The sequence below is a fragment of the Papio anubis genome, chromosome 9 (assembly GCF_008728515.1).
Source record: "Papio anubis isolate 15944 chromosome 9, Panubis1.0, whole genome shotgun sequence".
Lineage (NCBI taxonomy): Eukaryota > Metazoa > Chordata > Mammalia > Primates > Cercopithecidae > Papio > Papio anubis.
In genome coordinates this window covers 111,063,334-111,087,905 of record NC_044984.1, presented here as the reverse complement: position 1 = coordinate 111,087,905, position 24,572 = coordinate 111,063,334, and the positions used below count along the sequence as shown (strand labels likewise).

The following is a 24,572-nucleotide window of genomic DNA, read 5'->3' as shown; positions in this document are numbered from 1 at the left end:
CAAAATTCCATGTCAAAACAAACAAACGAAAAACAGTATACTAGAGGCCAATTACTGACTGTCGACTATGTGTTAGATAGGAGGCTGAGCACTTTATGAATCATTATATTATTTCCTAATAATAACAGTAGGTAGTATTTATTCATCATTTGCTGTATGCCAGCCTCTATGTTAAATATTTCAATGTGTGTGAATAATAAATATAGTAGGCTGGGGCAGTGGCTTGTACCTGTAATCCCAGCACTTTGGGAGGCTGATACAGTAAGACTTTGACTCTACAAAAAATTTTACATTTAGCCGGGCGTGGTAGCACATGCCTGTAGTCCCAGCTACTCAGGAGGCTGAGGTGGGAGGATCGCTTGAACTTGGGAGGCAAAAGTTGCAGTGAGCGAAGGCTGCAGTGAGCTGAGACCTGCACCACTGCACTCTAGCTTATATATATAATAATGTGTTTTATACACATTAACTCAAATTTAACATCACTGTTATCCCATGAAGAATATAAAATCATACCCCCACTTTACAGATGATGAAACTGAGGCACAGAGAGGTTAAATAATGCACCTAGCATCACACAGCTAGGAGGGGACAGAGCTAGGGTGCAGACTCCAGCAGTTTGAGTTATTACACAGGACTCCTTCACACTAGCCAACTAGCGAGGAAGTTTCTATCATAACTCCCACTAGACAGATGAGGAAATAGGCTCAGAGAAGCCAAGTGACTTGCCCAAAGTCACACAGCTAGTCAGCCAGGATTTGAACCCAGGTCTGACTCAGAATCCCACACTCTGAAGCCCATGTTGGTCTCTACTGTCTCTCCCTGGGTTTCAGAGGAGGAGCCCCCACCCCACAGGCTGCAGGCAGCCTGCGTGTTGAAGCCCATGGCCAGGACACCCATGCCCCCAGAACTCACCGAGCTTATGCTGGAAGCACAGTTTGGCCAGGAGGATCAGGATGAAGGGGAGTCCTTTCTGGAGCCAGCAGATCACAGCCTTCAGCTCGGACAGGGCAGGGGCAGGCGTCCCAGGCTGCTCGTCACCTCCCTCCTCCGAGTGCCCCCGGTGCTCCCCACCCACGTGCTGCAGCAGGGAGCCCCCGCGGTGGCCGCCGTGGTGGAAGTGGTGGTGGGGCTGGCGGTGGTGGTAGGCACCCCCCTCGCCCCGGCCCCCTCCTTCCTCCCTGGATGCGGGCATCTGGATGAACACGTCCCCACCGCCAGCGGAGGAGCCCAGCACCAGGCTGGAGGGGAACGAGCTGGTGGGGAGGCTTCCTGATAAGCCCGAGAAGAGCGCTGGTGGGGAGGCCGCCTCTGCCTTCAGACTCTCAAAGACGCCGCCTTCATCCACACTCGCCTCAGAGCTGAGCGTCTGGCTGCGGTTTCTGGGTGACAAGGGGAGAAAAACCCCAGGAAGTCAGGCAGTAAGGAAAAGACCTTACTCCAGAGGAGGATGGGAACCAATAATATCAATTATGTTATGGGTTGAGCTGTGTCCCTCCTCAAATTCACATAAAGTCCTTCCTCCCAGAATCTCAGAATGTGACCCTGTTTAAAGATAGGGTCTGTACAAGGCAATGAAGTTAAAACGAAGTCATTGGAGTGGGTCCCAATCCAGGGTGACTGCTGTCCCTATAAGAAGAGGTTAGGGCTGATGCAGTGGCTCATGCCTGTAATCCCTGCACTTTGGGAGTCAGAGGTGGGATCACTTGAGTCCAGTTGTTCAAAACCAGCCTGGGCAACATAGGGAGACCCCATCTTTACAAGAAATAGAGATAAATTAGCCAGGCATGGTGGTACACGCCGGTAGTCCCAGCTACTCAGGAGGCTGAGGTGGGAGGATCACTTGAGCCCAGGAGGTTGAGGCTGCAGTGAGTCAAGGCCTCACCACTGCACTCCAGCCTGGGCGACAGAGAGACTGTCTCAAAAGGAAAAAAAAAAAAAAGAGGAAGAGATTAGGACACAGACAGGTACAGACAGTAGACCATGTAAACACCCAGGGAGAAGACGGCCGTCCACAAGCCAAGGAGAGAGGCCTCAGAAGGAACCAACCCTGCTGATACCCTGATCTCAGCCTTCCAGCCTCCAGAATTTGTTAAAAGAAATTTATGCTGTTTAAGCCCCTCCCCTCGGGGTACGGTACTTTGTTACGGCAGTCCTAGGAACTAATACAAATAATATTAATAACAATAGGTCATAACCTTTATTGAAACCTACTATGTGTCAGATAGTCTTCTGAGTGTTTTGCATTGATTAACTTACTAAATCCTCCCATCAACCCTGGAATTAGGTCCTACTGATATTCCCGCTTTACGGATAAAGAAATGGAGGCTCAGAGAGAGAAAGTAACTTGTCCAGAGTCACAGAGCTGGTAAGGGATGGAGCAGGGGAGATTCGAACCCAGGCCGACTCTCTCTAGAGCCCATTTTAGTAACCAGCACATTTCGTTGAAACGGGTGCACAGAATTCTATGATTCTAGAATTACCTCGGGATCCCAAGGACCCCTGGCTCTGCAGCCTTCAAGTTCAATGTCCCCCAGTTCCCCAGAGGGGCCAGCCTTGGTCACAGCTGACATTGGGTGGGCGGCAGAGAGTAATGCGAAGAAGACTTAGCTGGGAGGCCCACATTCAAGCTCCAGCTCCACCTGTTCTAGGGGCCCTTACACCTCTGCACTCAGCTTTCTTACCTGAACAATGGGCCTCTATTCCTGAATAGAATTCTTGGGGGTGGGGGTGTTAAATTTAAAATACGTTTTGCAATAATAGGTTCTCAATACATGGCAACTGTTATCTCTAATTCCTATGGAAGACCTGCAAGGCCAAATTGCTTTCTCTAGTTCCAAGCAAGGGCCTCTTGGGTTGGAATCAGGCAAAGGATTCTGTGGCTCCTGCAGAGCCACTGCTGGCAGAGCAGAGAGCCCGGAGTTAGGCCTGCAGGAATGGAGAGCCCAGTATTGGGTGCCGTTTCCCACGAACACCAAGTTCTGGATACCACCTTTCTATTCTTAGGTTCATCCTCTTTTCTTTCTTTTTTCCTTTTGAGACAGAGTCTCGCTCTGCCACCCAGGCTGGAGTGCAGTGGCGCGATCTTGGCTCACTGCAACCTCCGCCTCCCCGGTTCAAGCGATTCTCCTGCCTCAGCCTCCCAAGTAGCTGGGACTACAGGCACCCACCATCATGCCTGTGTAATTTTTGTATTTTTAGTAGAGATAGGGTTTTACCATGTTGGCCAGGCTGGTATCGAACTCCTGACCTCAGGTGATCTGCCCGCCTCGGTCTCCCAAAGTGCTGGGATTACAGGCAGGAGCCACCGTGCCCAGCCAAGGGTTCATCCTATTTTGAAGTGGAATCACTGCGTTGCAAACTCAGTCCACACCACAGATGCAAGCGGAGCTGATGTGCTCGATGTGCATGTGTTGGGGAGTAGGGAGGACAAAGAGCCACTCCCTCCTTCTCTCACCCTGCAGGCACCCCCACAGACCACTAAGAGACTCCAGATATACCATGAGCTTACTGAAAATGGGCTGGGCTTCATTCATTCTCTGGACCCCACAACCCAAGGCACATAGTAGGTGCTTAATAAATGTATGTCAGATGTCACTCAGTCCAAAATGGCAGCAGGAGGGAGGCTCTGGTGGAAATTTTCCACTGTTTTCACACTTGATCTCATATCATCTATTATACGAGACCATTATACACAGGGAGAGACAGGAGTCTCACTCTGTTGCCTGGCTGGAGTAGTGCGATCATAGTTCACTACAGCCTCAAACTCCTGGGCTCAAGTGATCCTTCCACCTCAGCCTCCTAAGTAGCTGGGATTATAGGCGTGTGCCATTGCAATTGGCTCCAGGAAATATGTTTTAAAATATATAAAAGACCAGCTATGCTGGCTCACGCCTATAATCCCAGCACTTTGAGAGGCCAAGGTGGGCAGATCCCTTGAGCCCAGGAGTTCAAGACCAGCCTGGGCAACATAGGAAGAACCTGTCTCTACAGAAAATTAAAAAATTAGCCAGGCATGGTGGCACGCACCCGTAGTCCCAGCTAGTGGGGAGGCTGAGGTGGGAGGACGGCTTGAGCCCAGGAGGTAGAGGTTGCAGTGAGTTAAGATCACGCCACTGCACTCCAGCCTAGGTGACAGAGTGAGATGCTTTCTCAATAAATAAGTAAGTAAATAAATAATAATAAAACACGTACAGTCCGGCATCCATATTTAAGGATTCAACCAACCTTGGGTTGTGGACCAAAACCCACAGATACAAAGGGCTGACTATCCTAGCCATTTTATACAAGGGACTTGAGCAGCTGCATATTCTCATATCCATGGGGTCTTGAAACCAACCCCCCCATGAATATGGAGGGCCGGCTGGCTGTATTTGATTATTTCACAATCCCACTAAAAACCCTCCCAGGGCTTCCCATTCTGTGTTCCTTCCCATGGTCTCAGAGGAACCCTCTAGATGTACAAATATCATTCCCAAATATCATGTTCTTTACTGACAAAGAAACTGAGGCTCAGAGAGATGAAGTCGCCAGGCACCCTGGATTATTTGGCCCCAAACTCCAATCTTATCATGTGCCCCTTTCTCACCGTGCAAGGGCTTTCTAATACAGGCTGTCACCTTCACCGGGATGTCTGCCGTACCCGCACCCCATCCCAACTAGGTAATGCACGCTCATCTGTCAGATTTCAGCTAAAATCTCCCTTTCTGGATTGAGGCTTCCCTCCCCCCCAGACAGTGACAGTCCCCTGCTCCTTGTCCTCACTGCACCCTCACGTCACCTGCACAGGATTGATCGCAGCTGTCATTTTATCCCTCATCTTTCCCTCAAGACCTGTGGCTCTCAACCCTGGCCATGTATTATAATCACTTGGGGGAACTTTTGAAAAAGACAGGTGCCCCGACCCCACTGGAGACCAACTGAATCAAAATCTTTGTGGGTGGCTCCCAGCATCTGAAGTTACTCAGAGTCCCCTCAGGGATTCTTGTTTTTTTTTTTTTGAGCAGGATCTCCCTCTGTCACCCAGGCTGGAGTGCAGTGGCGCAATCTCCGCTCACTGCAACCTCTGCCTCCTGGGCTCAAGTGATTCTCATGCCTCAGCCTCCCGAGTAGCTGGGATCACAGGTGTGTGCCACTACGCTTGACTAATTTTTGTATTTTTTTGTAGAGATGGGTTTTCACCATTTTGGCCAGGCTGGTCTCGAACTCCTGTGCTCAAGTGATCCACCTGCCTTGGCCTCCCAAAGTGCTGGGATTACAAGCATGAGCCACCATTCCCCACCGCCCCCCGTTACAGTGATTCTAACGTGTGATCAGTGCTGCGAACCATAGCTTTGGACAGAGCTCCACTCCACAGGGTCAAAGACCATAACCTTGCTCCCCACTGCATCTTTACCACCCTGTACAATGCACCTGGCACTCGGAACATGCTCAATAAAAAGTGTTTGAAGGAATGCATGAACAGGCATACTAAAGGCTCTGAGAAGGCCTGCAAGTGAAAAAATGGACTTTGCTTAAGCCCAGTGTTCCCCAAACTTATTTGAATTTTTTTTACCCATGAAAAGCCATTTAACATCTTGCAGAACACCTGTGACACACAGCAGGGGGACACGGTGGTTCCCCTGGCTGCACAAACTGGGCCTACAGGTATGTTACTAAAAACCCAGTGAGGCCAGGCCTGGTGGCTCATGCCTATAATCCCAGCACTTTGGGAGGCCAAGGTGGGCAGATCACTTGAGGTCAGGAGTTTGAAGCAGGCTGGGTGTGGTGGCTCACACCTGTAATCCCAGCACTTTGGGAGGATGAGGTGGGTGAACCACTTGAGGCCAGGAGTTTGAGACCAGCCTGGCCAATATGGCAAAAACTCCTCTCTACTAAAAATACAAAAATTAGCCGGGCATGGGGTGCGCACCTGTAATCCCAGTTACTCAGGAGGCTTCGGCAGGAGAATCACTTGAACCTGGGAGGCAGAGGTTGCAGTGAGCTGAGATTGTGCCACTGCACTCCAGCCTGGGCAACACAGTGAGACTCTATCTCAAAAAAAAAAAAAAAAAAAAATCTGGTGCAATGGAGGGAACTCACGATTGGATTCCCTCTCCCACCAAGCTCCATCCCTGCTGGCTCCAAAAGCCCAGGAAATATGCGCTCCTCCTCCACTGGGCTCTGGATAATAATAATGATAATATTAATAATGACAACAACAGCAAACACCATGGCTATGATCCTCAAGGGGACTTGAGCTTTTTCTGCACTTCAAAGAGCTCAGCTCAGAAAGCAAGAGTCCTCGCAGGTACCCACGTTGGCTCACGAGGAGGCCACTCTCTCTCCGTGGCCACCCAAGGGGCCCTAGAAAGCCATCCCGTCCCCCTTGAGCTTGCCAGCACTCTGAGTTCGCTGGGCTCAGGGGCCTCCAGTACAACCAGGGAAGACTCAACCCACCAAGGGGCTTTTTATAGCTGGCCTCCCTTCCCTGGGCCTCTCCCCTGCATCCAGCTGAGATTTCAGCCTAACTGGGAAAGAGTATTCCTTAGGGGGACAGAGGCTGCGCTTCCAACTTAACCACTTAAGCGCCAGAGCTTGAGGCAACCCAGGAGGGGAAGTGGTTCTGCTCAGACAGTAGGCAGCCAAAATGTGCTATCTCAAAGCACAGGTGCTGGGGGACACATGGATGGGGGCCCAGATCTCAGCCCTGCTACTTCCTGGCTGTGTGACTTTAGGTAATTTCCTTCCCCTCTCTGAGCCTCAGCTTCTGCATCTGTAAAATGGGTGCTCTTACTGGGGTAATGTTGCGGTTGGCACAGCATAAGCACTCAATACACAGTTTGAGTTTCCTGCTGTGGTCTCTGCCCCCAAGAGATCTCACGGTTCACTTGAGAGCAGATGACAATGTTGTCTTTAGAGGCGGAAAAGGTTCCAACACGCAGGCTTCTTACAAGCCGGATGCTGTTTCTGCATCTTCACACTCACTCCTTCATCCATAACCAACTCTTTTTTTTTTTTTGAGATGGAGTCTCGCTCTGTCACCCAGGCTGGAGTATAGTGGCGTGATCTCTGCTCACTGCAGCCTCCACCTCCAGGGTTCAAGTGGTTCTCCTTCCTCAGCCTCCTGAGTAGCTGGGACTACAGGCATCTGCCACCATACCTGGTTAATTTTTGTATTTTTAGTAGGGATGGGGTTTCACCACATTGGCCACGCTGGTCTCAAACTCCTGATCTCAGGTGATCCACCTGCCTCAGCCTCCCAAAGTGCTGGGATTACAGGCATGAGCCACTGCGCCCGGCCCATAAGCAACTCTTGAGTTCTGTCACCTGCCATTTTTGGATGGAGAAGCTGAGACCTAGGGGTGAAGTCACGTACCAAAGTCACCACAGGTGGGAAGTGGCTGAGCTGGGGTTTGGCTGAGCCCTGTGTTCTTCCCTGCAGAACAGGCAGGTACCATACAAAACTCAGTCCCAGGGCTGGGATGTGAGGAAGGGAAGGCTTGGCTGCCTGCCTCTTGGATGCATGTGCTAGCATGGGGCTTCTGGGGCTGGAGGCTGTCCCAACCTGAGAACAGGCCCCCAGGTGTGTTCCCTCTTGGGTTTCAATAGATATAAATTCTAGGCTGGGTGCAGTGGCTCATGCCTGTAATCCCAGCCCTTTGGGAAGTTGAGGTGGGTGGATTGCCCAAGCTCAGGAGTTTGAGACCAGCCTGGCCAACATGGTGAAACCCTATCTCTACTAAAATACAAAAAAATTAGGCAAACATGGTGGCGCGCACCTGTACTCCTAACTACTCGGGAGGCAGAGGCATGAGAGTAGCTTGAACCCAGGAGGTTGCAGTGAGCTGAGATCATGCTACTGCACTCCAGCCTGGGTGACAGAGCGAGACTTCGTCTCAAAAAAAAAAAAAAAATTCTAGCTCATGAGCATTTTTAACTTTTTTTTTTTTTTTTTTTTTAGATTCGATCTGGTCCTACCTATATATTAATCACAAGGCCAAACGAATGGCCAAAGTTATGTACATGTCCTTGCGATCCAGAGCCCATAACCCCAACCACTGCTTCGTTTCACTTTTTTTTTTTTTTTTTGAGACAGGGTTTCACTCTGTTGCCCAGGCTGGAATGCAGTGGTGCAATCATAGCTCACTGCAACCTCCGCCTCCTAGGCTCAAGCAATCCTCCCACCTCTGCCTCCTGAGTAACTAGGACCACAGATGCATGCCACCATATTGGGTTAGTTTTTATTTTTTGTAGAGATGGGGTCTCCCTATTTTGCCCAGGCTGGTCTCAAACTTCTGGGCTCAAGCGATCCTCCCACCTTGGCTTCCTAAAGTGCTGAGACTATAGACATGCACCACCATGCCTGGCTAGTTTAAAATTTTTTTTTGTAGAGACAGGATCTCCCCGTGTCACCTAGGCTGGTTTCTAACTCCTGGACTCAGGTTATCCTCCCACCTTGGTCTCCCAAAGTGTTGGGACTACAGGCGTGAGTCACTGCATGGCCCTTCCTTCATCTAAGTTTTACAAATGCATCCTGTCCTAAATCATCCAGGGCCAGATACCAAACTAAAGAGCACCTTGAGGCCAGGCGTGGTGGCTTGTGCTTATAATCCCAGCAAGCGGAACCTTGGGCGGCCAAGGTGGGCAGGTCGCTTGAGACCAGCCTGGGAAACATAACAAAAACCTGTCTCTACAAATACAAAAATTAGCTGGGCATGGTGGTGCATGCCTTCAGTCCCAGCTACTCGGAAGGCTGAGGTAGGAGGATCACTTGAGCCTGAGAGATCGAGGCTGCAGTGAGCCGAGATCATGCCATTGCACTCTAGCCTGGGCAACAGAGGGAGATCCTATCTCAAAAAAAAAAAAAAAAAAAAAAGAGACCACCTTGATACCCCAGAGCCCACCAGCATGATTCAAACTAGCCAGTCCTAAACTATTTCCCCTGACTTGTCTTTCTTTCCCCCAGAAAACACAATAAAGGCTGTGACCTATGCTTTTTCCTCGGTCCTTTCTGCCCCCTGACTGATGCTGGTGCTTCCCCAGGCAGCCCTGCATGCAGCAGTATGCCCCTCCTCTTGAGAAATGGAAGAAATAAAAATCTCATCTTTCAATGTCATTAGCCTCTCCGTGTTGTTTCTCAGAGCTATGATCTCAATGTTTGTGTCCTCTGCAGATTCTTATGTTGAAAGTTAACCCACGCCAGGCACAGTGGTGCACACCTATAATCCCAGGGCTTTGAGAGGTCAAGGTAGGAAGATCGTTTGAGCCCAGGAGTTTGAGGCCAGTCTGGACAACTTAGTGAGACCCCATCTCTACCAAAAGAAATTTAAAAATTAGCTAGGTATGGTGGCACATGCCTGTAGCCCCAGCTACTCGGGAGACTGAGGCAGGAGGATTGCTTGAGCCTAGGATTTGGAGGCTATAATGAGCCATGATCACCACTGCACTCTAGCAGTGCAGTAACAGATAACAGAGCAAGACCCTCTCTCAAAAAAGAAACCTAACCTGCAATGCGATAGTACTAGAACGTGGGCCTTTGGGAATGATTAGGTGATGAGATGGGCTCTTCACGAATGGGATTAGTGCCCTTAAAAAGGAGACCCAGACAGATCCCCTTCCCTTCACCACATTAGGACATAGCAAGAGAATGGCCATCAGTGAACCAGAAAGTGGGCCTTTCGCAGACACTGAACATGCTGGAGCTTTCACCTTGGACTTCCTAGCCTCCAGCACTGTAAGAGATAAATATTTGTTGTTGAAACCACCCATTCTATGACATTTTTGTGATAGCAGCCTGTATGGACAAAGACATCTCCATAAATTAAAATCCCACAGGTACATTCATTGATACAATGAGTCAGATGGCTCACCTGTCACACAAGGCTTTGAAATTTAGCATAAAAGAAAGAGCAAGCTATTATGCATTGAATGTTTAGTATGAGGCCATCACTGTGACTCTAACAACTAACACTGAGTGGGAGGCATTGTTCAATCCAGTTTCGGGTTGCCCCTCACCACCCGAAGCCCAGAGCCCTCAGATGGAACAGAACCAGGGATGCCTACCTTTCAGGTGGAATGTTATCCGTGTTGCTGCTGTGGCGTCTCTGCATCTTCCTTAACACCTAAAACCCAACACATGGGTGAGCCAGAGTCTCCCAACACTCCCACTGCCTGTCAGATTGCCAAGGTAATTGTAAACTGCAAACCCGCACTAGTCATATCTTAGACCTCTAGTGCTCTCTGGCATTTTCCAACACGTATTTCAATCTTTCATGCCATTCCATCCTCAATGTGACATTCTATCCCATGAGGAAAGCTATCACCGCATTTCACAGAGGAGGACGATGAGACTCAGAGGTGGAGGAAGTCCTCATGTGAGAGGATAATGCAGTGAACTGTGCAGCCAAGAGGTGCCGGATGAAGTGAAGTGGGCAGCAGACTAGCAGGAGACATGGATTCTGGGTGGACGCTGCTGCTAACATGCGACCCTAGACACACCAGGAACCTCTCTGTGCGACCCTAGACACATCAGGAACCTCTCTGTGCGACCCTAGACACATCAGTAACCTCTCTGTGCGACCCTAGATACATCAGTAACTTCTCTGTGTGACCCTAGACACATCAGTAACCTCTGTGTGACCCCAGACACATCAGTAACCTCTCTGTGGGACCCTAGACACTTCAGTAACCTCTGTGTGACCCTAGACACATCAGTAACCTCTCTGTGTGACCCCAGACACATCAGTGACCTCTGTGTGACCCTAGACACATCAGTGACCTCTCTGTGAGATCCCAGACCATCAGTGACCTTCTGTGACTCTGCACACTGTGCGACTCCTCTGTGACCCCAGACACATCAGTGGCCCTGCACCCCACACACATCAGTGACTCTGTGCGACCCCAGACACATCAGTGACTCCTCTCTGTGCAGACCCTCAGACACAGTAACCTCTGTGTGACCCTCAGACACATCAGAACCTCTCTGCACTCTAGACAATATCAGTAACCTCTGGTGTGACCCCAGACACATCAGAACCCTCTGCACCCTAGACACACCAGTAACCCCTATGCACTCCCAGACACAGCACTCCCCGTGACCTCAGACACATCAGTGACCTCTCTGTGAATCCCAAGACACATCAGCACCTCTGTGACCCCACACACCAGCACTGCACCCTGCACACACTGTAGTGCCCTGTGTACCCTGGACATCAGTGACTCCTGCAGGACCCCAGACACATCAAAGTGACTCCTCTGTGTGGTGACCCAGACACATCAGTGACTCTCTGTGTGGTGACCCCAGACATCAGTGACCTCTGTGCGACCCCAGACACATCAGTGACCTCTCTTGTGTGACTCCTAGACACATCAGTGCAACCTCTCTGCACCCTAGACACATCAGGAACCCTCTGCACCCTGACACATCAGTAACCTCTCTGTGTGACCCCAGACAATATCAGGAACCCTCAGACCCAGACATCAGCACCTCTGTGTGTGACCCCAGACACCAGTGACCTCTGTGTGACCCCAGACACACATCAGTGACCTCTGTGGTGACCCCAGACACATCAGTGACTCCTGTGCACCCCGGCATCAGCACCCCTGTGTGACCCCATCAGTGACCTCTGTGACCCCAGACACATCAGTGACCTCTCTGTGTGACCCCAGACACATCAGTGACCTCTCTGTGTGACCCCAGACACATCAGTGACCTCTGTGTGACCCCAGACACATCAGGACCCTCTCTGTGGCTTCAGATTCCCCATGTGTTACATGGGAGGGGTGGAGTGGTCAAACCAAAGCTTCCTTCCAGCTCTCACATTTAATCAAGTAGTAATAAAGATGCAAATTGTCTTGGAGACGTGTCACCTGATTCACTGTGAAGAGCCACATGGACTTCAGAACTCCATGTTGACGACACTGGAGGTAGGCATTTGGGACTCCTGAGGGGGATGTGACCACTGGATCCCAGAGAGGACAGGCCGCCTCCCCCTCCTCTTCGTCTCCGGAGGGATGCAGAGTCAGGGGAGCTTGCCAGAGACTCCAAACCTGGATGGAACAGAACACTTGGATGAATAGTCCCTGTGATACCTTGAATCTGCTAAGAAGCCTTAGGACATTGTTCGTAGCTATAAGCAGATAATTCCATCTGCTCAGTATCTCTGGGTAGCCTCTCAGTGATCCCTCTTTGAAACACCTTTTTTTTTTTCTTTTTTTTTTAAGACAGAGTCTTGCTCTGTCACCCAGGCTGGAATGCAGTGGTGCGATCTTGGCTCACTGCAAACTCTGCCTCCCGGGTTCAAGTGATTCTCCTGCCTCAGCCTACAGAGCAGCTAAAATTACAGGCTTACAGGCATGTGACACCACGCCTGCCTAATTTTTGTATTTTCAGTAGAAATGGGGTTTCACCACATTGGCCAGGCTGGTCTCAAACTTCTGACCTCAAGGGATCCGCCTGCCTTGGCCTCCCAAAGGGCTGGGATTACAGGCATGAGCCACCATGCCCAGCCTTCTTTGAAACTCTTAATGTATTATATTTCACCCTATTGTCAAACTAAGAGTCCTGATTGGGGAAGCCAGAAAATATGTCTTAAACCCTCCAATGGCTGTCCAGTGCAATCAGAATCAAACCCGAGCTCTGTCCACAGCCTACAGGTTCTTCCTGATGTAGCATCATCTGTTTCCAACTGCATTTCCTCCCATTCTCCCTTTTCCCACTCCTGTCCACCCACAGTGGCCCTTCTGTTCCTCTAATGTGTCAGCACGTCCCTGCCTCAGGGCCTTTGCACTTGCTGTGCCCTCCTCTTGGAATACTTTCTCCTCTAAATGTGGCAGGGCTTGGTCCCGCAAGGCAAATGTCACCTCCTTCCAGAGGCCTTCTCTTCTCATTCTCCTGACCCCCCATAATGTTGACCTGTTTTATATTCTTCATAGCACTTATTTGTTCATGTTTACTTATTTATTTATGATTTGTCCCCCCAGTAGAATATAAATGCCATTCATGAAAGCAGGGATCCTGTCTACTTGGTTCACCCCTCTGCCTCAGCATCTAGGACACTGTCTGGTACAGAGCAGCACTCAACAAATACTTACTCAATGAATAAAACATCTGTGGGTCTCCCAGATCCCCTTTTCTAGATCCCTTGCTCCCTGTCCCACCTTTCACCTTAGCAAGGCAACAAGGGCCACCTACTTCCCATGAATAGGTTTAGCCTCCGTCAATATCTTCTTGTCTCTGCAGGCAGAGCCAATACTGTGGATATAGGGTGTCTCTGTCAGATGGTGTCTGACTATCAGTTCAGGGCACTGTTATTGGCTGTTGAATGACTTCCTAATCCTGACCAGACTTCTTGAGGGGGCAGCAATGGTGTCACTAGGGCCACTGATTAGAAACGACCCGCCAGTGAAGCCCCTTTTCTCTTTTGAAAAATTAGGTAACAAACTGCTCGGCAGCAGCATCTTCGTATATAAAGAAAAGGTCATTATATAAATATTTTTCAAGAATTTACAATCTCAACTTAATCTCCCTCTCGCCCCTCCCCCCATTATCCCACATTGCAAATCCTTGGGGGAAAAATAAAATTCAGTATTCCAAAGTTCTCATCCACACATTTAACACCGCCTCCTAAATCGAATGCTCGAGCCTCTACTTTCGAATGCTTGTATTGGAAGAGGCTTCGGATTCTCTGTTGGAAGCAGGCCGTACATAATTCTGGAATACATTTTGCACGCGGGATGCATCTGAATGAATGAAACGCCTTTTAACCCTCTGCTCCGTATGTCCCTTTGAAGGACTGCACCTAGACTTTTCGAGGCTTGCGATGGTTCAAGTTGCGCCCCCGGGGCCCGTTACAGGACTGCATCGAAATGCACTCAGCGGAGCATCGCCTGCATCACTTGGACTGGAAGCCGGCAGGTGCACTTCGGGCACAACGTCGCGAGCGCTTTTCATCCTTGCAACCAACACACAGCGCAAAACGCTCTGGGACTGCAAGGGCAAGAGACTACACAGACCATGCTGGGAGAAAAGAAAAAAAAATGCGTTCTCTTTTTACCTGCCCAGACAATTCAGCAATCACAGCCGCCTCATTCAGGTCCAGCCAAGCCAATCACCCGCGCAGCCCGGGCAGCACGTGACTTCCGATGCTTCCGGCCTCCTATTCGGTGGTTTCTCACCATCGCCGGGTCCGGCGCTAGGACCCGTGCACGGCTACGCCCGCTGCGCTCACGCGATTGCCAGCCCCCTTTTCCTGCAATTAACCAATAGGAAGCCACCGCTCCGTAGGGACCAATGATGAGGAGATCTTGCGCGACTAGCCCATGTAGCTGCGGAGCGGAGGCGGGGGCGTAGGGCGGGGTCACGTGGGGCTACGCTAAGGGCTGCCGGGAGCCGACTGGGCCGCGGGCCGCGGGGCCGGCGCCCTCCTGGAGGGATGGGGCTGCCGGGCGCGTAGGGGTAGGGGCCATGCCGCCCGGGCCCCGGGCCTGCCGCGTTCCGCGCCCCGGCCGCCGCGCCCCAAGTCCGCGCCGGGATGGTGAACCTGGCGGCCATGGTGTGGCGCCGGCTTCTGCGGAAGAGGTGGGTGCTCGCCCTGGTCTTCGGGCTGTCGCTCGTCTACTTCCTCAGCAGCACCTTCAAGCAGGTCAGTGGCCGCCCTTCCCCTCCTCCCCTTCCCTTCTTCCTTCCTTCCTCCCCTTTCCTTTACTTTCTCCTTCCTTCCCTTCTACCTGCCTCCCTTCCTTCGTTACCTTCCTCCTTTTTTTCCTTCCTCCCCTTTCTCCTTCCTTCCTTCCTCTCCTTCTTCCTTCTATCCTCCTTTCTTTTGCCCTTCTTTCTCCCTTTCTTCTTCCTCTTTCCTCACTTCGTTCTTCCTCCTTCCTTCCTTTTCTCCATTCCTTCCTCCTTCCTTCCCTTCCTCCTCCTTTTCCTTACTCCTCGCGTTTGTCGACCTCCTGGCGTCTGCAGCCGCGCCGCCGGAGCGTCCGAGGGTGGGGAGAGGTGCGCATTCCTGTCCCAGTCTCAGCACGGGTGAGGGACCTGCTCACCGCGTTGGTACCTGAAGCGGGAAGGGTTTGCTAGGCCAGGGCAGAGCTGGGACTAGAACCCCGAGTTGAGGACCCTTCAGCGGTGGTGACTGCTTCTATGAACACCTCGCTGCTTTTCACCTACCCGGTCCAGAGCTAAGAGAGGGCGTACATATGCGCGCTTCATCCTCGTGGCAGCCCTGGGAGAGGTGGGGTTCCCAGTATTACAGTGGGAGAAACCAAGACACAGGTGGCAAGTGTCGGCCAGCGCTGGCATGGGTGCCCTTCGTTTAATTTGGGGTTTCTGTGTCCTCCCGGGTGACTCAAAAGGACTCACAGTTCCTTTTATGCTTTTTGTGCATAACTTGATTGGTGGAATTCCACCCCTCCAACACACTGCACCCCTTCATTTTTCTTCCATGTGAGAATTTCTGGGACAATTTCCTGGAGAAAGCAAGGAGCTTGGGTGGGGAAGTCTTACCCAAAGCATTAATAAGTTTGTCTAGAAGTCCGGGTTGAGTGCTTAGTTGTGTAGAAGGGGTGGTTACGCTCCAGAGTGCACCCAGGATAACCCTGGGTTATGCTGTTGTCCTGACATGGTTATAAAAAGCCCTTCTTTTTACTCTCAAAGCTCAAGTGTGTAAATAAAATATATAAATGAATAGAACATTGATAAAACTATGTGGTCACTCTACGTTTAGTGGATTGGCAGGGGAGCTGTGAAAAGGGAAGAATAAGGAATTGTACCTGACCTCCCAGTTTACCTTAGGCAAACAGAGAGGCTAAGTGTTGTAAGTCTCTTTTATTGGCCGGGATGTCTGGGCGATCATGTGAATTACCAGACTTCTGTGACTTGTGTTTTCTGCCACCTCAGACACCTCCTCACAGTCGTATGTTGTCCCTTGTCTGTCTTGTGGACCCCTGAGTGGTGGTGTGCGCCAGGACTCCGTCCTCTGCCTTCCTCTCTATCTGACTCAGGTGATCTCTGGACCATTGTTTAAATACTCAGGTGATCTCTGGAGGTATGCTGTTGATGCCTGTAGTTGATAACAGCCTAGATCTGTCCTAGAAATCCCCAAGTTCTTATATCCGATTGCCTAGTTGATATCTTTTTTTTTCCGAATTTTTTTTATTGTGGTAAAATATGACATAAAATTTCCCATCTTTTTTTTTTTTTTTTTTTTTTTAAGACCGAGTTTCGCTCTTGTTGCCCAGGTTGGTCTCGAACTCCAGACCTCAAGTGATCCACCTGCCTCGGCCTCCCAAAGTGCTGGGATTACAGGCGTCAGCCACCATGCCCGGCCCCATCTTAACCATTTTTAAAGTGTGCAGTTCAGTGGTATTAAATACATCCTTAACGCTGTGCGACCATCACCACCATCCACTTCCATAACTCTTCTAGAAACTGAAACTTTATATTCATTAAACAATAAATCTTCGTTTCTCCCTTTCCCCCAGCCCCTGGAAACTACCCTCCTACTTTCTAGTTGACGTTGAGTGTGTTCGTATTTGAACCAAACAGAACTCTTCTCTGCCAGCACTTGTTCCTTCCGAGTCTTCCCAGTCTCACTCAGTGGCATTACTGTTTGCCAGGTATTCAAGCCACTTCATTTGTTTTTTTCTCCTCTCACTCCCTATATCCACAATATTGGCTCTGCCTCCAGAGTGTATCCTGAATCTGCTCATTTCTTCGAAGTGTCACTGCTGTCACCCTAGGCCAAGCCACTGGCATCTCTCGTCTGGACGATTGCAGTAGCCCAGCAGCAAGTCTCTGCTTCCATTCTTGTCTTCTTCTCTTCCCAGCAGTAGGGGTGATAATCTTTAAAAAGATGGGATCATGGCACTTTCCCCAGGTAAAATTCTCAGAGAAAACTCTGGATTCTCTTCCAGGATCTCTGCATGGTTGAATCTTTTGTGTCATTTCAGGTCAGACTGTTACTATTTCAGACCATACCTGATGACATGGTGTAAATTACTTCAATTCCTTGCTCATAAACCTGCTTTATTTTCTTCGTGGTAGGCATCACAAACTGAACATTTCTTGTTCATTTACTTGTTTATCTGTCTTGCTTCATTCTTTCTTTTAGACTATGATATTCTTGAGAACAGAGACCTTGTCTGTCTTGTTCATAGACTCTCCAGCCCCTAGGATACTGCCAGCCACTTCATGGGAATCCAAATATTGATTGAACAAACAAGTGAGCCTTTTTAACTGGGATGAATGTTTCTTTTCAGTCTGGCATACTTCTGCTAACCTTTCACCTCTTGGCTCAGGTGCTGTCCACTCTGTCACCTTCCCTAAACCACCTTTTCACTACCCTGACACATCCTCTTCATTTTAAAATTATAGTCATGCGTCACTCAAGATTTTGAAAAATGCATCTTTAGGTGATTGTGCTACACCCCTAGGCTGTGTGGCATAGCTTATTGCTCCTAGGCCCTAAGTCTGTACAGCATGTGACTGTACTGAATACTGTAGGCGATTGCAACACAATGGGAGGTATTTGTGGATCTAAATATATCTAACCATAGAAAAGGTACAGTTAAAAATACTGTATAAAAGATACAAAATGGGCTGGGTGTGGTGGCTCATGCCTGTAATCCTAGGAGTTTGGGAGTCTGAGGCAGACAGATCACTTGAGGTCAGGAGTTCGAGACCAGCCTGGCCAATATGGCAAAACCCCATCTCTACTAAAAATATAAAAATTAGCCAGGCGTGGTGGTGCATGCCTGTAATCCCAGCTATGTGGGAGGCTGAGGCAGGAGAGTCACTTGAACCTGGGAGGTGGAGGTTGCAGTGAGCCGAGATCACACCACTGCACTCCAACCTGGGCAACAGAGTGAGACTCTGTTTCAAAAAATCTAAGAGTAAAAATGGTACACCTGTAAAGAACACTTCCCATGAGTGGAGCTTACAGGACTGGAAGTTGTTCTGGGTGAGTCAGTGAGTGAGTGGTGAGTGAACGTGAAGGCCTAGCGGGTTACTGTGTGCTACTGTCAGCTGTCCACACAGGCCGCTCTACATTGTTTGAAGATTTTTCTTTAATAATAAGTTAACATTTGCTTACTGTAATGTTTTTACTTTATAAACTTTAATTTTTTTTAACTTTTTGGCTGTTGTATTAACACTTAGCTGAAAACACATTGTACAGCTGTACAAAAACATTTTTCTTATTTGTATCCTTATTCTATATGCTTTTTTTCCTATTTTTCTATTTTGTTTTATTACTTTTTAAACTTCTTTGTTAAAAACTAAGATGAAGCCAGGCACAGTGGCTCATGCCTGTAATTGCCAGCACTTTGGGAGGCTGAGGCAGGCGGATCATGAGGTCAGGAGATTGAGACCATCCTGGCTAACATGGTGAAATCCCATCTCTACTAAAAATACAAAAAAAATTAACCAGGCGTGGCAGGTGCCTGTAGTCCCAGCTACACAGGAGGCTGAGGCAGGAGAATCGCTTGAACCCTGGAGGCGGAGGTTGCAGTGAGCCGAGATCACGCCAGTGCACTCCAGGGTGAGCGACAGAGAGAGACTCTGTCTCAGAGAAAAACTGAGACGAGCACACATGTTAGCCTGGGCCTTCACAGGGTCAGGATCACCAGTATCCGTGTCTCCCCCTCCACATCCTGCCTTCTTTTGTGTCCTTCAGTAACACCTAAAACACTTTGTTCAGATAAGCTTACAGATTTATTCCCCATCATTATTACTGTGCTGTATATTTCCCTGACTAGTGGTTGAAGATGAACATCTTACTGGTTTTGGTAATTTGACTGTTCTGCATCTTAAGTGGCCTTATCATGTCCTCTGACCATTTTATTACTGGATGTCTCTGTCACTTTGTAGGAATTCCTTGTGCTTAGGGCTATTATTTCTTTGTAATGGCTCAGGCTGGGACTCTGATTCAGGGCCACGTGATTTTAAAGCCCACATTCTCAATTTGTGACTATCACGATAGAGATGAAATGGGTTACATGCACCTTTGGTTTTGCTTGCATGGTTTTTATTGTTTTCTTCTTTTGTTTTGTTTGTTTTTTGAGACGGAGTCTCACTCTGTCACCCAGGCTGGAGTGCAGTGATGCACTGCAACTTCCTCCTCCCAGGTTCAAGCAATTCTCCTGCCTCGGCCTCCCAAGTAGCTGGGATTACAGGCGTGCACCACCACGCCCAGCTAATTTTGTGTTTTTAGTACAGACGGAGTTTCGCCACGTTGGCCAGGCTGGTCTTGAACTCCTGACCTCAGATGATCTGCCCGCCTCAGCCTCCCAAAGTGCTGGAATTACAGGCATGAGCCACTGCGTACAGCCTTTTGTATTTTTAGTAGAGATGGGGTTTCACTAGGTTGCTCAGGCTGGTATTGAACTCCTGAGTTTAAGCAATCCACCTGCCTCGGCCTCCCAGAGTGCTGGGATTACAGGTGTGAACCACTGCCTGGCCAGTATGTTTAAAAATGGGATTAAAAATATATGAGATTTTATATAAATCCTTTCTTCTGGCTTCTCTTGAAATACCAGGATACTTATCAGCACTGGTTCTGTGTCTGGTCCAGCAGCAGTTGGGGAACTAACTGAGCCAAGCTGCAGTCCTTTAGGTCTTGGGATCTGCTCTCCACTGGACCACTCAGTGACTCATTATGTCCGTCCCTGATCTCCTGGGGTAGTAGTTACCAGGGTTGTTCATAAGGAGTTGGTCATCCTTCTCTGGGCACATGGTGGGATTGGCTCTCACCCTCTTTGAAGGAGGGTGGCTGTGTGGCCTGCATTGGCTTATACCATGTGAATTGTCACTTGCAGGCAGAAGCCGTAGTGACCATGGAGGCCATGTGCTGAGAGGGGGCCTCTTTCAGCCTGAGGGACTAGGATGAGCAGAACCCCTCGGCTTACCCATGTTAGACTTGTAGCATGAGCAAGAAACAATCTTCTGTGAAGCCACTGAGGCTTAGGATTTTTTAAAATTTGGTTTTGTTTATTTGTTTGTTTTTGGTACAGGGTCTTGCTCTATCATCCAGGCTGGGGTGCAGTGGCACCGTCATAGCTCTTTGCAACCTTGAACTCCTAGGCTCAAGGGATCCTCCCACTTCAGCTTCCCGAGTAGCTGGAACTACAGGCGTGCGCAGTCACACCCAGCTAATTAATTAATTAATTTTTTTGGTAGATATGGGCCCTCATTATTTTTTTCCAGGCTGGTGTCAAACTCCTGGGTTTAAGCAATGGACTGGCCTAGCCTCCCATAGTGCTGGAATCACAGGCATGAGCTACTGCACCTAGCCTTTAGTTTTTTGTAATATCCTAACCCACTGGGTTCCAAAATGTGGTCTGTGGACCTCAGAGGGTCCCTGAGACTCTTTCAGGGGATCTGCAAGGCCAGAATTATTTTCAGAATAACAACAAAATATTGTTTGCTTTTTTCACCTTGTTGACACTTTGGTTTCTGCACTGATGGTGCAGAGGTCCTGGAGGGGTCGAGCCGGTACTTTAGCAAGGATCAAAGCAGCGGCAGCAGACTCTGCTACTAGTTATCGTATTCTTCACGGCCATACGTGTAGTTTTAAAAAAGTACTAATTTCACTTAAGAATGAAGCAGTCAAACTTACTACTTTTGCTAAATTTTGATCCCCAAGTACGTATCTTTTCTGTATAATGAAACGGGAAGTATGTGTAACAGTGCGTTCTGCCTACAGAAATATGATGGGTGTCTTGAGGAAGAGCTTTGGCAATTGAGCTGCAAGCTTAAGTAGCCACTTTTTTCATGGAACACTATTTTTTCTTGAAAGAACAACTGATAACACTAGTTATTCAGATTTGGGTATTTGGTAGACGTTTTCTTGAAAACGAAGTGAGCTTGTTACTTTACAGAAAACATCTGACATTATTTACCAATGATAATATTTAAGCTTTCAAGTGAAAATTAGAATTTTGGAAGATGTGTATCTGCTACCCTTAGCTTGTAACTTTCTAACACCTAAAGATTAAATCCCTGGTGATACTAACAAATGTGATTTTTGTAGTATTGTATAATGAAAATGTGTCAATTAGAAGATCTGCATAAGATCTGTTCAATGTGCAAGACAGACTCATGGATTTGAACAGTTTATGAAAAATTCATTGATATGGTTTCAGATGCCACGTTGTGCTGAAGAAACTGGGTTTTTTGGTAAGTTTTATTGAGATATAATTCACATATCATACAGTTCACCCATTTAAAGTATATAATGCTGATTTGTAGTATATTCTATTAGGTGGTTGGCATCGGTAGCTCACACCTTCCGTAATCACAGCACTTTGGGAGGCTGGGATGTTAGATCTGGAGGTCGAGTTTGAGACCAGCCTGGGGCTAACATGGTGGAAACCCTGTCTCTACTGAAAAATACAAAAATTGGTGCAGGGCGCATTGCATCCCAGCTGACCGGGGAGCCTGAGTGAGGAGAATCACTTGATTCCGGGAGGCGGAAGCTGCACTGACTGCACTCCAGCCTGGGTGAGCAAGACTCTGTCTCCAAAAAAAAAAAAAAAATTAAAAAGTAGTATATTCACAAACCAGTATTTTTAAAACATTTTAATCATCTTCTTCCCCCTACCCCTCAGTCCTAAGCATTCAGTAATCTACTTTGTTTCTATACTTTTGCCTATTTTAGATATTTCATATAATTGACATTCTATAATGTGTGGTCTTTTTTTTTTTTTTTTTTTTTGAGACAGAGTTTCGTTCTGTCGCCCAGGCTGGAGTGCAGTGGCCGGATCTCAGCTCACTGCAAGCTCCGCCTCCTGGGTTTATGCCATTCTCCTGCCTCAGCCTCCCGAGCAGCTGGGACTACAGGCGCCCGCCACCTCGCCCGGCTAGTTTTTGTATTTTTAGTAGAGACGGGGTTTCACTGTGTTAGCCAGGATGGTCTCGATCTCCTGACCTCGTGATCCGCCCATCTCGGCCTCCCAAAGTGCTGGGATTACAGGCTTGAGCCACCGCACCCGGCCTGTGTGGTCTTTTTTGACTGGCATTTGCATTTAGCATAATGTTTTCAAAGTTCATCCATGTCCTAGCATGTATTAGCACTTCATTTTTATGTCCGAATAATATTCTGTCACGTGCATCTGTCACATTTTCTTTATTCATTCTTTGTTGAGAGACATTTGGGTTGTTTCCACCTTTTAGTTATTATGAATAATGCTGTTACAGACCTTCATTTACAAGTTTTCGTGTGGACATGTTTTCATTTCTCTTGGTATATTCCTAGGAGTGGCATTACTGGGTCAGATGGTAAATCTGTGTTGAACTTTTTGAGGAACTGCACAACTGTTCTCCAAACTGGCTGCACTGTGTGCAGTAAACTTTTAGTAACCTGCAGTTGTCAAATTCTGGTGTAGTATTTAGTGTCAAGTATGGTACAGTATTATCCATAATTTTCTGTGAAAGTTGTTAAAGTAGTCCTCCCTTTTCCAACTACACATCTGTGTGAAATAGATTTTCTTCGTGTGCTCCAACGCAGACAATATATTGTGACAGATTGAATATAGAGGTCGCTTCGGAGATTCAGCTGTCTTCCATTAAGGGAGACATTAAAAAGTTTGCAGAAATATAAAAACATTGCCCCTCTCCTTACTATGTTTTTTTTAAGTGTTTTTTCATAAAAAAACTCATGTACTGAATTCATTGTTGTTTTTAAATGAATAAAAATGATCTAAAATAAACATTTTAAGGATTTATGTTTTAATTTTCAATATGGTAGGCATCAATAGCCATAACTCACATAAACCCATGTATTGAGGTCCTCAGTAATTTTTAAGATTAGAAAGGGTGGCCGGGCGCAGTGGCTCAAGCCTGTAATCCCAGCACTTTGGGAGGCCGAGACGGGCGGATCATGAGGTCAGGAGATCGAGACCATCCTGGCTAACACGGTGAAACCCCGTCTCTACTAAAAAAAAAAAAAGTACAAAAAACTAGCCGGGCGAGGTGGCGGGCGCCTGTAGTCCCAGCTACTCAGGAGGCTGAGGCAGGAGAATGGCGTGAACCCGGGAGGCGGAGCTTGCAGTGAGCTGAGATCCGGCCACTGCACTCCAGCCTGGGCGACAGAGCAAGACTCCATCTCAAAAAAAAAAAAAAAGATTAGAAAGGGTTGCAGGACCAAAGACTTTGAGCCCCGCTGTTCTGAGTGCTCCCGCAGAGGCACTCCTGCTCAGCTGGCCTCAGCTTGGGGGGTCTTCCACTCCCTAGCTGTGGGCCTTGAGGGAGTTGGGGTTCTTCCTCTGTAAAATGGAGATGGTGAGATGGAATGTACGGGTCCAGGGTGTGTAGCATTGATTGAGAAGAGGCTATGAACACTGTGAAGCTCCTCGTGCCCCTTAGCTCCGCTGCAGTGAGACTGGAAACTCGTGGAGCAGATGCGGCAGCTTTTGCCTGGAGAATAGTTGGTTATCCTCTCTGCTGCTTTGAATTCCTCTTTTCTTTGGTTTTCATGTTAATTAATGCTTAGGGGGATAACTTAAATTGTAGAGTTGGGAGACAGGAGAAATCAGTGATGATGTTGGGGATGCCATTGAGGGAAGGGTTGGGAATGGTGAATGGTACCAGGTTTCTTGGGTGCATTTATTTAACAGATAACACCAACTGTGTGCCAGGCACTGTTCTGCTGGATGGCGGAGACGGAGTGGGCAAAGCAGATGACGTCTCTCCCCTCCAAGAGCCTATATTGCGCTAGCGGGTAAGGAGGAGAGACAGTAAATAAGCAAGGTGATTTCAGATAATGATGTATGTTACGAAGGAAACAAAACAAGATGACATGATCTAGTGGCAGGGCGGGCTTAACTATCGAGGCATTTGACCTGAGATTAAACAAGTTTCAATCTTGGGAGTTGGAAGGGTCCTTAGAGTTCCTCTTGTGTAACCAGATGTTCTCATACGTGTTCAAATAAGACTTTCTGAAAGTCTCAGCGCTGTTTGCATAACTCCTTGAAAGTACATGAACATGTTCAGCCTTAAAGGAGCTAAGTGTAAACTGGTGCCAAGTTAGATACTGTCTAAAGTGAAGTATATATCATATAGTATGAGAGTTGCTAATTTGGTGGGGATTTTTTTGTTTTTCACTGATTACTAAGATACATATATATATATTTCAGAGTGTTTGTCTCATGTTGCACAGGGTAGAGGAGGGGAACAGTTACCCATAATCTCACTAACCAAAGGCATCCACTGTTCGCATTTGGGCATGTTTTCTTCCTGCCATTTTTCATACTTTTTGTTTGTATAGTTGAGGCATACCGTTTCTTCACTTAACATATAAGTATTTCCCTATCTTTAAAAGCTGTTTGGAAATATGATTTTTATAACTAAAAATTTCCATTATCAGGCTGCATTTAGCCATTTCCCAAAATAGTAGACATTTGGAGTACCCTCTGGCCTTTCTCCACCTCCCCTCTTTTTTTTGAGGTTCATAAGCAAGTCTCTCCTAATGACAAGAGTGCCTTATGTTTCCGTGCTTTACTGCTTACGTGGAACATTTATCTCACTTGACCTGTGATAACTCCTGAAAAGTATACAGCACAGTTATGAATATACCCCTTCTGAAGTCAGACACAAA

The 24,572-nt window shown here is 48.0% G+C and overlaps 2 protein-coding genes across 8 annotated transcripts in view; one reads left to right on the top strand and one right to left on the bottom strand.

The window, feature by feature from the left end:
* RNFT2 (ring finger protein, transmembrane 2) overlaps positions 1 to 14,199 on the bottom strand; it is a 107,567-nt gene extending 93,368 nt beyond the window's left edge. For both annotated transcript variants that reach the window (XM_009181789.4, XM_009181788.3), the window contains exons 1-4: positions 14,034 to 14,199; positions 11,848 to 12,027; positions 10,042 to 10,100; positions 913 to 1,379 (exon numbers count right to left, since the gene is read on the bottom strand). In XM_009181789.4, coding sequence (XP_009180053.1) covers positions 913 to 1,379; positions 10,042 to 10,100; positions 11,848 to 11,871 — 550 coding nt within the window. In that variant the 5' untranslated portion in view covers positions 11,872 to 12,027; positions 14,034 to 14,199. The remainder of the gene's footprint in view (positions 1 to 912; positions 1,380 to 10,041; positions 10,101 to 11,847; positions 12,028 to 14,033) is intronic.
* Positions 14,200 to 14,308: 109 nt separating this feature from the next.
* C9H12orf49 (chromosome 9 C12orf49 homolog) overlaps positions 14,309 to 24,572 on the top strand; it is a 41,481-nt gene continuing 31,217 nt past the window's right edge. For 3 of the 6 annotated variants that reach the window (XM_009181783.4, XM_003907214.4, XM_021922994.2), the window contains exon 1: positions 14,309 to 14,621. In XM_009181783.4, the coding sequence (XP_009180047.1) occupies positions 14,511 to 14,621 (111 nt within the window). In that variant the 5' untranslated portion in view covers positions 14,309 to 14,510. The remainder of the gene's footprint in view (positions 14,622 to 24,572) is intronic. The other 3 variants (XM_021922995.2, XM_003907215.5, XM_031650795.1) reach the window with 3 other exon arrangements.